Source organism: Fringilla coelebs (assembly GCF_963513975.1).
Source record: "Fringilla coelebs genome assembly, chromosome: 1".
Lineage (NCBI taxonomy): Eukaryota > Metazoa > Chordata > Aves > Passeriformes > Fringillidae > Fringilla > Fringilla coelebs.
Genome location: NC_140028.1, coordinates 71,907,485 through 71,920,517, shown reverse-complemented (window position 1 = coordinate 71,920,517; position 13,033 = coordinate 71,907,485). Strand labels below are relative to the sequence as shown.

The 13,033-nt window shown below is 43.9% G+C and overlaps 1 protein-coding gene across 1 annotated transcript in view; it reads right to left on the bottom strand.

The window, feature by feature from the left end:
* The window catches only part of ADCY2 (adenylate cyclase 2), a gene marked incomplete at its 5' end in the record, with an annotated part of 204,281 nt that extends 193,094 nt beyond the window's left edge, over nucleotides 1-11,187 (bottom strand). The window contains one exon of the mRNA XM_084212764.1: nucleotides 10,960-11,187. Within this exon, the coding sequence (XP_084068890.1) occupies nucleotides 10,960-11,187 (228 nt within the window). The remainder of the gene's footprint in view (nucleotides 1-10,959) is intronic.
* Between the last annotated feature and the right edge of the window lie 1,846 nt (nucleotides 11,188-13,033).

Below are 13,033 nucleotides of genomic sequence, written 5' to 3'. Positions count from 1 at the left end.
AAGAGCATACAAATAAATAGTAAATTCTTTTTGAAACACAATCAGGAGTCATGGCAGCCTGCTAAAGAACTTCCAAACAAACAGATTATGCAGGTATTAAAAAGAACAACTAGAGAAGAACAGACTGTAGCAGAAAGCATTTGGGTTGCTTGGTTTTGGTTTGGTTTTGTTTTTTTCTGTGCTCATTGTGGGGTAATTCTCATTCCAAAATAATCTATGCAGAGGGAATAAACCAGAAAGTATGTCTCAAAATTAAGTATTAGTGTAAGGCAATACAGACAAAAACAGAAACATGAAATGTAAAAAAAAAAATCACCACAAGCAGTCAGGATTTATCAGAAAGGGCCAATAAGACTCAAAGAAAAAGAGCTAGAACTGCAGTAGCATGTAACCTGCACCCCAAAGTTCCACAGTATCCAAAGACAGGCATGTGATGTAATGCCAGTCTCTCCTGGGATCCCTCTCAAAAACAAAGGGAAGTACCAGCACATCTGGCCTCAACCAGGAAAAACTGTACCAAACAAAGGCACCAAAGTCCTCAGGAATCCTAGGGCATGCGTTCAAAATATCCATAAAGAGTTTGGGAAAGTTTGGCAAAGATGAGGGTCAGCTATGAAGAAGCACAAAAGGACCTCATTAGAGTCACTACAGAGCAAGAAAATGGCAGATGAATTTCAGCAGAGATGCACCTTGGCTACTAATACTTAGAGATATTTGGTGTTTATCATAACTAGACCCATGAAAACATCACTTAGGTGCTCAGCAGCAGTCAAAAAACAACCTGAAATGCAGAACACAGGAAAATAGAATAAAGAAGAGAGAACATGACAATGCCACCTCAGTGCACGATGAACACCATAATTCTGGTTCAGCAGTCACCATTTCCAAATGAATGAAAAGAAAGAAAAGATCGTTTTCAAGAATAGTCAAAGCTGCAACACAGTGGCTAGATTCTGAAGGAGCAACACTTGGTTTTAAGGTTTCTCTTCTCTGCATGGAGTGAGTGAGCACAACTGCCCTTTAATCCAGCTCTTCTGATGTTTAAAGGTAGCGTCCATCTCAGGCCAAAAGAAACAACCTCCACTGGAACTATCTGCTTGCAAAGGTGTAGGCAGAATCCCACGAGCTCCTGACCATTCCTACTGTATCATTTGCCACGGAATAGAGAACAGACACCTATCCCTGCCAAAAACATAGGATGTGTGGGCCTGTGTATTTTATGTTTAAAAATATGCCCCATGCAAACACCATGCACTCAACCTGAACAGTGAGTGGTTTTTTTACACATCCTCATTCGCCATATCAGCAGTTTTCTCTCCCTTGGTTTATTTTCCATTGATTTGGAAAATCAATGGTTAACCACACGTCAGATAAAATCTGCCAGTGCATACAACCATGTATTTAATAAGCTGGGGTTCAGAGGGCCCAGGAACAGGGTCTGGGAATATGAACAGGACTGCCATGCCTTTTGGCCATCCAGCAGCATCTCAACCTTCTCTTAGGCTGGCAATTATCAAAAGCTTTACTTTAAAACATGTAAGAGCATAAGAAAACTGTGGTGGTTAAACCCAATTACTAGTGGCTACAACACTCAGCTGGGTGCACTTCTAAAACTGTCCCACTCAATGGCAGTAGCTGGCAGCCACAGAAGATAAACCATGTCCCAGAGAGCAAGGACAGCTAATTACATCCTGCTCCCTGAAGTGTCCCCTTCAGAAGACGGGGGATACAGCAAGCAGAAGAGTGAGCACAAATCTGTACTTTGATGAAACTAATTATTTCAGGCTCCAGAGGTAATTAGAACCTACTCACATCATTTATTAATTTTTAATGTAAATACAGTGATCAAAATATTTTTCTTGCATACTTTATTCTACATGCATTGGTTCTGACTTCCTCTCAAAAGAAAGGTGGGTTAATAAGTCAGTTTAGCTTGCTTTTCAGACATTCTCAAAATCCTTCCTTATATTATAAAAACACTTTTAAAGAAACTCTCTAATAAATGCAACTACTATTTATACAGATCACAATATGTGGAAGATAAATTGAGTAAAACACTTAGGAAGAACATATATTTTTAGTTAAATATATTCAAAACATGTCGTTGAAAAAGCTCCATCACCTAAACATTATGGTTAATACAATACTTCACAAGACTCAAAGACATATTTTTCAGATTGACTGCAATGCAACATGTATTAAAAGTGAAATTATGGCCTTTCTGGTACCCATATAGATTCATGGAAGTCTGAAATACTCATTTAGATTTTTAGAAGTCAAAAGTACTCATCTGACTCTCTGAGCTATTTAATGATGACAGTTACATATTTTGGCTGTCACTTTTAAATCGAAGCTAAAAGGTGGCTTTCCCTCACCATTTTCCTCCTGACATAATAACCTGAGAATCTGGCTGTAATCAAGAAAAAATGTCAAGATGCAACTCACTTAAAAGTAAGAATGACAAAATTTGAACCAGGGAGCACATGAGCTTCAGCACATAAGGAAACTGCTCATTTTAAGGGTCTGTTCAACGAAGAAAAAGGTACACTTAGGCTCCTCTCTCTAATGGGTCTTTTGAAAATACATTTTGCAAAAATATTCCTAAGATTTAATGAAGAGGGATAATAGGGTGGCATGAAAAACAGCTTTAATATTGAAAGGCACTACTGTCATTTTGTAATTACTTTTGAAGTGTTTCCTAAGGTTGTGCAATTACGTACTAAACACCGTTATTACTATCACAACAATGTTCTTAAAGTTTACTCCCCTAAGGATGCTTTCCACACTCTCATATGTTTCTCAGTTCAACTGACTTCAAACCTAAAATATTTCTTATTTCAGTTTTGACTCCATGATCAGGACCACATTCTGCAATGGCTATTATTTCTATGATGATAAAATTTCAAATTTCAAAAGGTTACAAACATGTTAATTTATATTTAAAATATAACTGCCAAATAACACTTCAGGAGTAAAACTTGACACTAAATCATAAGAAATAGAGCAAAACAGATTCTGCAAATACAGGCATTTTTGTGTTAGTTTAGGGCTTTTTCATAAGTACTGTTACCCTATTTCATTAAAACACAGGTAAGAAAGTAAAACCAATCTGGTAAATTGTTTTTAACTGAAAGGCAGAGCAAGGTGGGTCCTGGTCTCTTTCACCCAATAACAAAAAATAGGAAAAGAGAAAACGGCCTCAAATTGCCCCAGGGGAGGTTTGGATTGCGTATTAGGAAAAATCTCTTCACCAAAAGGGTGAACAGGCTACCCAGGGAAGTGCTGAAGTCACCATTCCTGGAGGTATTTAAAACACATGTAGATGTGTCAGTTAGGGACATGGCTTAATGGTGGACCTGGCAGTACTGGATTAATGACCGGATTTGATGACTTTAAGGATCCTTTCCAACCTAAACAATTCTATAGGAACAGGAGCACTACCAAGCAGGTGCTGAGCCAAGTTCAAAGAGCATCTGTTTTCCTAACACTTCTCTCAGAGGAAGTAATGTGTCCAAGTCCTCAGCCTGAAATCAGTGTTGCTGGAAAGGGAGCTGGGGGGAATCCAGTCATCCTAGGATTATCCTGCCAGACTGAGCAAAGTACTAGCAAGTTGGAGAAAGGGACATGGAAATTTTGCCTAGAATCAAAGGGTAGCAATCCCATTTACCCAGTCAGTGAGCAGATGATACACTGTGTCAGCCATAGCATTTAGAGTCTTTAAAAGGTCCCACAGCACGCAACTGAGCTGTGGGAAGCACGTGGAAAAAAGTAAGTTCTAACTACTTTTGCAAACCTTACTGAGCAGCTCTGAGAAGCTATTTGGGAAACACACAGGGGGGCTAGAGCACCTCTCATCCCAGCTGGTGTGTGGTGTATGCAACCAGAAACCATTGCTCCTGCACTCTGGAGCACACCTTCCAGGAAAGAAAACCTTCAAAGCTAGAACCGTGGATGGTGAAAGAAGAAAATGTTCAGACTAACACGTCATCATTTGTGGTCATTTCCTCTCCCAGACCCAAGCCTGGAATAGGGTCACACCAGAAATAGCAAGGGGCTTTTATATCATATGTGCACCACTAAAAACAAGAGTTCTGTTTAGAGAAGAGATTAAGAAAATGTTTCTGTACAGGTTGGTAAAACAGACAACTGGAAGGGTAAGTGCAGACACAGCCTCACACTCCTCCATACAGATGGTGCAATAGCCCCTTCAATTTTCAGCATCACCCGAATCAGGGTCAGGGTCTGAAGGTTGTTTATTCAAGATATAAAAAGTAAAGATATGGAAAAGAAAATGTATTGAGCTGTTTTGAGTTTTAGGTTTTTTCATCAGGTTTGATGATCAAAGAAATAAAAAGTCAGGGGGAAAAGGGCAGAACTGTGCCAATTCACTTAATTTTGGATCCAGATCCCCCAAAACAGAAGTTTAATCTGTTGGTATCTTCTCATCATCACCTATCAATGTGGCTTGAGCTGATTCAATTCTTTTTGAAATATGCAGAAGCTACTATGGCAGCACATAATTTATTTGGGATCACAGCTCCGCTGTGACTGGGGAGGTAGGCACAGAATCAAACACTACAGGTGTTCAGCTGCACTTTGTTCCCCAGCACACCCAGCTGCTCAAGAGATTTGCCAAGCACATCTGTCTGTGTGCAGTGTCCATCACTTTGGAGTCGTGCATGGAGCAGCCTGGAAGGCTCCAGTGACCACTACTGTTAAAACAAGAAGTTTTCTTAATCACAGTGTAAACACAGGAACCGTGGTCTCTGGCTAAAGTCCTTAATCTAGAAGAGCCCTTGAAGGCTCAAAGAAATATATTCACTGTTTTGTAGGAGCCAACAAATGGGTTGGATATATCTGTCCACAACAAGGAACTTGAAACCAATTTATAAAAATTTAAGGAAGACAGGCAGGCAGGTATTCACAAGTCCATGGCAGATCCACTATGAAGTTGCCAGTACAGGATTTGTGAATCCGCACACCTGGCTTGAGGCTGATAAAGACAGCAGATAATCAGAGCCCAATCCATCATCTGTCTTATTCCCACTGCACACCAGTAAACAGCTCTAGTCAGAATGTTATTTATCATGTCTGTCAGCTGCAGCAATGATTAGCACTTGTGGATCCACCATTTTGAGTCACAATTTGTGGCATTAAATAAGTTTTCTATTGCCAAGGTATTAATAAAACTTCAATTTATTAAGATTACAATTAAAGGCTAAGCAATTTTCCAATATTGCCATACTCAGAGTTTTATCCAATTCTTATTCAGAATTTAGGTTTTTCAATATGAAAGATGAAACAGAGGCATGCAAAGTGAGGTTGCCACCAGCACCTCATTAACTTGATGGCACTGTTTCCAGACTTGTTAGGGACTGGCAAATGAGACAAGCTCCCAGCAGCAATAAAAGTAACCACAGATGTACTGCGAGTGTCATTAGCAAATGAAAGAAGTAGCAGCCCAGACTGATGCAGTACTGAGGACTGAAACCAGACAGAAAGCCAGGCAATCCCTGCTTCAGACAGGAAGATACAGCAACCTTTCCTGCCTAACCAAAGAGATAATATGCCTTTAAAAAGTCACTCTCAGAGAACATCAGAAGGAACATCTGGCAGGGAGAGCAATATCCTAAGACTGTATCAAGTAACCAGCAACTATAGCTAGAAGAATATCCTGCTATATGATGTCTAGAGACAAGAAAAAAAGAATTAGAAAAATGGGGTTTCCTCATTTTAATAGGAACATTTTAATAGGCAACTTGAAAGCAGAACTGTACAGTCAATTATAACTGGAACTGTGGAAAGAAAAGGCATTATAAATACACTGATGTTTATTTTGAATTCCTTCTCATGTTGGTAGTAGCAGTAGTATGGTAGAAAGAGTTTAAGGAGAGGTAGGATATCACCTGAGCACAACAACCATAGCATCAAGCATGCAAAAAAACCTCTGCTTGTCCTTCAATTAGTGAGGATTTTCTTACTTCATTACTTTTGCTGTGATTTAGCTTTCTTCTTGGGGGAATGAATATATCGGAGTTTGAAAACACCGTTAACAGATGCTTTGGCTTACTTTCAGCCTGCAAGGGTTCCAAGGAACGTTTTCAGACCTTGGGTATTCTCGGGCTTTGGGAAAACAGTTGGTGCTCTTAAACTAAAAAAAGCTGTAAATTACATAGGGTTGATCTTAAAAGATATCCTAAAATTGAGAGTACAAATGGTCTTATGGTATGCCTGTATTATTCCATGCAATTAGGTTATAACAGAGCATCTCAGGAATACAGATACAAAATCACATCGTCAGTGTGGTGACCTTTTGGTGTGGATGGATGGATTTTTCAGAGTGAAACTGATGAGATTAGAACAATACCAGAGGTACCCATCAGATGCTTGTAGAGAATGATGAAACATGCTAAAACTACTCTTTCCACATGGATGTGGAAGACTTTTCCCTCTTCATTTCAAGATGAGATTCTGATCAAGGAAATCTGGAAGGGCTTGGCTGATGTCCAGCTTTTACCAGAAACAGCAAGAATTTATTTCAGGAATAACACCAATTAGAGGGAAGAAATGGCACACCTCAGTTCAAACCCCAAGAGGCTTACACGACTCTCCTGATCTTCTCCTCGCACAGAAACAGCTCTCTGCCAACCACGTTGGCAGCCAGAAAGTTTTCACATACTCCTTCAGAATGAGGCAACTACTTCTTCTTCCATGCAGGATCAGCTGATGGTAAGCTCAGTCAGTCTGATGCCAGAAAACCAAATCCTGCAGAATATATATCTGCCATGCTGCAGGTTCATCCATCTAGTTAATGGTATTCCCTCTTTAAGAACCATTGACTGCTCCCCTTTTCGCTACAGAAGGTATTTGGTTATGTCAGTAAAATAGATGTGCAACCAACTTTTAGTTTCTTGAATTTATAAATCCATAAAAAGGTTCACCAATCTAAACTGAGCCTACCAGCATGATCCTGAGCTTTTCAGGAACTTCAAAGAAGTGGTTGAGGGGGCAGCTAATACCTCTGCTCCACAGCCAGCCCTTAGGTGGCTGACCCAGAACAATCTCAGAGTGCTTTGCAAGAGGGAAGGCAACACCGTGCCCCGTTGCAGAAGCACTTTTTGCTCAACACATGCCCCAGTGGCACCCTCAAGAAACACACACCAACACACCAGAGCCTACACACCAGCAACCACATCTGAAGAGCTTGACAAGGTCACACGTGGCAGCGAGAATTCGGCAGGGGGATAAGGGCTGCAGCGAATGCTAACACCAAGGGGAACAGGCCAGCCAGCCTAAAAGAAAACATGTGTATCTGGGAGTAGACTGGGGAACTGTAAGTTTTCAGAAAAGGAACAGAGAGAAGATCACTAGAGGTTTAAATCTTCCCCTACTTCCAACACAAGCGCTAAAAGATTTTGATATCCCTGAAGGGTAGGTTCTTATTGGCACTTTTTCAGTCTAGTAAAATGCATGGAAAAAGGAAAGCTATGGCCTTCCAATAAACTGGGCAATTTGGGCATCACTCCTGTCTTCAGGGTTTTTGTTTAATCGTGTAAGAAATTAATCATAATTTCAGATATTTCAGGTACTCTCACATTTTACACTATGAATTTTAAAATGGCTCTTCTTCTCAATCTCCTGCAAACTGTAGTTATAAGAGACATGCTCCTACCAGAGACAAAACTCTTCTAGATACCACTAAAAATGGCCATAAGCTTTCGGTACTAAAAAGGGAGAGATGGGCGAATAATGAGTTTTTCAAACATATTACACTGAAAGAACACAATAGTCAGAGAGAAAATGAAGCTGACCTCTGGCATTTTTAAGTCTTGAAAGGTTTTCGCAGGTTTGGGAAAATAATTTACTCTCTATCGATTAAAGCAGCAGCTAAACATGGATGACTGATCTCATTTTGCCAGCTTGCAGTTCACGCCAGGTAGAGGAATACAGAGGATACTCTGACACAGGAAATTCAGAGGTTGATACTATCACTACATTATTTAAAATTACAAGCTGTGAATGGTCATCATTCAAGCTGACTCGAGTTTTATATCTAGTGTTTGAGGAGATAGAGTGCTTAATTCCAAAGGTCAAAATCACAATAGTTCTCTGAAACAAAAGCAAAATCTCCCAAGAAACCTCTCTCAGTAATAATAGCAGTACATTGTCTGAAAGAAAAGTAATCTGATTTCCAGGCACACTTTGTAAGTAATCTTGTTTACTGTAATTTTGCAACAGCTTTCATAAATTTTTCATCTGAAATCAGGAAGGCTATAGCTTGTATTCTGACAGGTTGAAAGAGCTGAGTAAGTAAAATACATCCCCTGTGTGGCTGGCTTTGTTTGGGAACACTTAAGAATACTTTGCCACATGAAAAAACACAAAAAAAAGGCAACTCAGACACCGCAGCGATATATTTTAACAACCAAATAAAACATTAAAATAAAAGGAAACCACTTCCACTGGTTTCCAATTTTTTTTTTAAGACAGCCTAGAACATGAAAATGGTTCATACTTCATGAATATCCATCCTAACAATGTCCAATCCCTCGTTCCATGTTCTAAGCTGTTCTATGAAGCACAAGCAAGAAATCCAAACTGAGTGTTATAGCAAGTCATTTTGGAGTTTTTTCTCCACAACAAGCTTAAGTAATTTTCAGTGACTCTTAATTGCTTTGTACAAAATCTAAAGGAAACAACTGTTAAGAAATATTTCCCTTAACTTTAGATGCATAGCACAGATCTACACAGAATTATCCCACTTCACTTCCACTGGGCCTTTTCTACAAAATTAGGTCTTCTGTCAAAACAATCACACCTGTACAAGTTGTGCAAGGTGAAAGATAAGGATATCAATACCAGATTTCGTGGCTCAGACACTCCTAACCACATGTCCCTTTTACATCATCAGGCACAAAAAAAATGACTAAAAGTCCACAGGTCTATAAAAAATGTATCATTCATTCAGAAGCAGGATAAACAATGCTAAACCTTCAGGAATACTTTAATCACAAATGCAACCAGAAACTAGACTATAATAAAGTGCTTTTAGGTGAAATTCTGGGCAGGGTTCCAAAGGATTTTGTCCAGCATCCTGTGGCTGGAAGTCCATATAGGCAAGCTTTCTCTCTGCCTGAAGTCACTTTCATCTGTCGACTGGAAACTTGGATGAAGCCCACCTCTTTCTCCACTCACCCATCCAGTTGTTAGCTAGAGGAAGATAAAGGCTCAGGAAAACGGTTTTAAAAGCACTTTTTTTCCCTCTTCCGGTATGTCTGGAATTCCAAATGCAGACTGAACTATTAAAGCCACTCTTTCTGAAGAAGTAACGCCTGGCAAGATTCAGGCAGCTCACAGTTTTGTTTCCCTAACTTTCAGCACTCCTTCCATCTGGGTCCAGTTTTATGTCACCTTCATTACTGCAAAAGATTTACCTCAAGAGATGAAATTACCAAAATAACCACATGCAACTTGTAAACAAACTGCAGACCCTACCACAGCTGAAAAGTACAAAATTTGGTACTAAACACTGTCCAGCCTGAATTCTGTCACCTTGACTGTGGGCAAGTACAGTGTCCATATCCACAGTTAGCTCTGCCCGACAGACTTCCAATTCCACCTTCCAACAGTCCCTTCAGCCCTGGTGGACAGGCACCCACATTAACATACTAAAAACAGATAAGGGGTAAAAACCTGTATTTTCCACACAGAGCTCCAAAATTTAAACCTTTGGACATTAACTGAATTATGAAGCATCACCATTACTGGCCTCACTTTTACAATTGTTTTCTATTTAGTAGGAATGGTTGAACAAAAAGCTTAAAATACAACTAATACAAACATGGAAAGGAAATAAACCACTGATTGACTCAAAGCTTAGCTAATCCTGCAGGCAGTTCCTTCAGGTTTTAAGGCAAAAGTTTGGTCAAGCAAGAAAGCAGGATAAGCAAACACTAGCTGCAGTGCCTCTAGGAGAATCCATTAGATTATACCGACCTGCTCATCCTTGCCTTTAGAGACAACTAGCTCAATTCAATAAACATTCAGCTTTCCAGAAGACCATAAAAAAATTCTTTGGTTTTTTTTTTTTCCTAAGGGAGGGGAAGAGTCTGAGACCACACAAACACCCATTTACTTCAGAAGTATACAGTAATGCTAACAGCCTGCCTCTAATCATTAACAGCAGGAAAACTCTGTAAAGGACCAAGATTTTTACTGCCCTCTGCAGCTTTTCCTTTGCAAGGGCAAAACGCCACCCATTTCAGGGGAGATAAACTGATACCGACTGTCACCTGCTGCTGTGACACATTCTTCTTCCTAAAGCCTGGAAACCCCACACTGAGCACGCAGTAAAGACACCCGACCAACCAAACTTCACCTTCCTTAAAAACGAAGGCTGCGCCGTCCCAAAAGCTTTCTTGAGAAAATGGGTCAGACGCTAGAAAATGATATCATAGGGGATGGAAGGGGCTAGCACAAGGAGGGGCACAGCCCCTGCTTACTTGCACTAAAAATATTACTTCAGATACAGGTACCGACCGCATTTTTGTGCGGCGATTAAAACCCTGCCGCTACAAAGGCCACCACGGCCAAGCCGCCAGTTGGAAGAGAGCGGAGCCAAGGAATTAAGTGAATTAAACTCGATGCGCTTGTTGACTCAGTTTTCGCTCCATCAGCCCCGCGGCCGCTGCTCCAGCGTCGCCTCTGAATACCGGGCAGCAAAGTTCGGGCGGGGGCTCCCCGGCCCCCGCCGCCACCTCGGCGCCTCCCGCCACCAACTTTCCGCCGCAGGAGCTGCAGCACCGGCTCTCGGCCACCCCGTCCCGTCCGCCTCGGCTGAGAGCGCCGGGTACCGCGATGCCAGCGGGGCGACCGGAGAGGCGATGCCCGGCGGCGGCAGCGGGGATGCCCGGGAACCCGGGGATGGAGCGGGTCCCGGACCGGGAGGGCGTCTCTTACCAGCCCGGAGGCGAAGAAGACGGCGAGCAGAGCTAGGCAGGCGCCCATCACGATGAGGAGCAGGAAGACGATGAGCGGGTGCTGCTGGCTCATGCAGTAGTAGGACTCGTAGAGCCAGTCCCGGGAGCGGGACTGTTCGCCGCTCGCCCCGCAGCCGCCGCCCCCCTGCTCTGCCCGCTCTAGCAGGTAGCGGCGTCTCCTCCTCATCATCATCGCTTCTTGCCACATCGGGCAGAGCCCGCGCAACTCCCTCAGAGCCGCCGCCGCCGCCGCTGCCGCAGGAGGCAGCCGGGGAGTGGAGCGGGGCGCGCTCCCGCGCGGGAGGCGGAGAGGAGGAGCCGCGGCGGCGGCATGGGCACGGTGCGCCGGGATGCCGCGGCCGCCGCGCAGCCCGCCCGGGGCTTGGTGCGCCTCCGGAAGGCGCCACCCCGCACGCACATGCCTTGCCCGGCTCCCCCGGAGGCGGGGGCGGCAGGCGCGCTCCTCCTCGCCGGGGAGGGCAGCGGGCGCCCGCCCAGAGTGAGCGCCCCGGGGCGGTGGCGGCAGCGGGAGGTGCCTTGGCGAGCGACAGTGGGAGCAGCCTCTGCCCCGCGCCCCTCCGCACCGGCGCCGGGAGATGCCCCCGGGTCGCGCCACCTGCCCCGGCCTCCGCCTGCGTGGGGCCGGGAGCCCTCTCCGCCCGGAGGGGCGCGGTGCCGCCGCAGGTGCCGCTCCCGACGGCGGCCGTGGGGCGGAGAGCGCGGCGTGTGCCGCTCCCGGCCCGCCCCCGGCGGCCCGGGCCCTGCCCGGCTCCCGCGGGGACACCGCTGCCTTCCCCGGGGTGGGTGGCAGCACCGCCCGGCGCCGGAGGGAGAGACATTTGGAGATTGCTTTGGAATTGCTCCCGCGGGCGGAGGGTTCTTGCAGGACTGTTTCACTGGGTACCTTTTCCGGAGGCGGAATCCCCTTTTTAGAAGTCATACGTCCATTTTTGTCAAAACGAGCATTCAAGTTAGAATGAAGCGTGACACATTTTTCCCCAGCTTACCATGTTGCGAAGGATTTGTTTAATTCCTACCAAAGCAGGGATTGGAAAGATGCTGGACATCCAACACAATAAAGTTACATATCTGTCATGCACAGTATTTACAGGCAGTTCTGCATCCCCAGCCCATTGCTTCCCTGAATGTCCCTCCCACAGGTTAAGTCGGTCTCTGCCCCCTCTGATCTACCCTCCAGCCTCTGTTGTTGCTTTGTCGCATCCTTAAACTCATAGAGCCTGCCAAAACGCTCCCAGGAGAGGAAGAGAACAGAGCAACACAGATGCTAATGGGCCCGAATGTCCCAAGGGTGTCTCCTGGTGATAGGAGTAATGTTAGAAACAAGAGGGACTTGGGATTACCATGCTACTACAAAAGGTGAAAAACTGGAACTGACATAAGTGGTCATAAATTGTCATAAATGAGAGACATAGAATAGAGGGCTGATCATTAATCAGGTGGAAGAGAGGGCAGATAACTAGGATGATATAGACCAAAAGTACATGGACTGTGAGCTAATTTATATTTAACAGGTAAATTCTGTGCAACTGATTTTTCTACCCAGAATAAGAAGAGATGGGTCCTCCTCCACAAGTGTAACAATGCAGAGAAGCCAATAGCACGTACAGCTCCAAAGCCCTGTCCATATGTTTGCACCTCTTAGATTCCTCAGGTTTTTAAAAGGGATGAGACTTGAGCTTTCCTGCCCCCTGTTCCTCTGAGCTGGCTGGATGGATGGTGCTTGTTTTTCACTCTTCCTTCCCCTGAAGCGCTTTCTGGGGCAGGAGGAACACATAAAAGAGAAGTGGAAAGTTACAACCGCACCCTCTGTTTTGGGAGAGAGAGGGTGAAAAACTCTGAAAAAGCAGCAGTGGTAAGATTGAAGGATGAACACAAATCTATGTGGGGAGAACATTCTGGCAGAATTAATTGCTGGGAAGGAGTCAGTAGAGGTGGGTGTGAGAATTTTTGCAACATGAAAAGGCTTAACTTGCAGTCACTTCAAAAATTATGGAGTTGGCCACCCTCACTGTCACACACATATATAGTGAGAT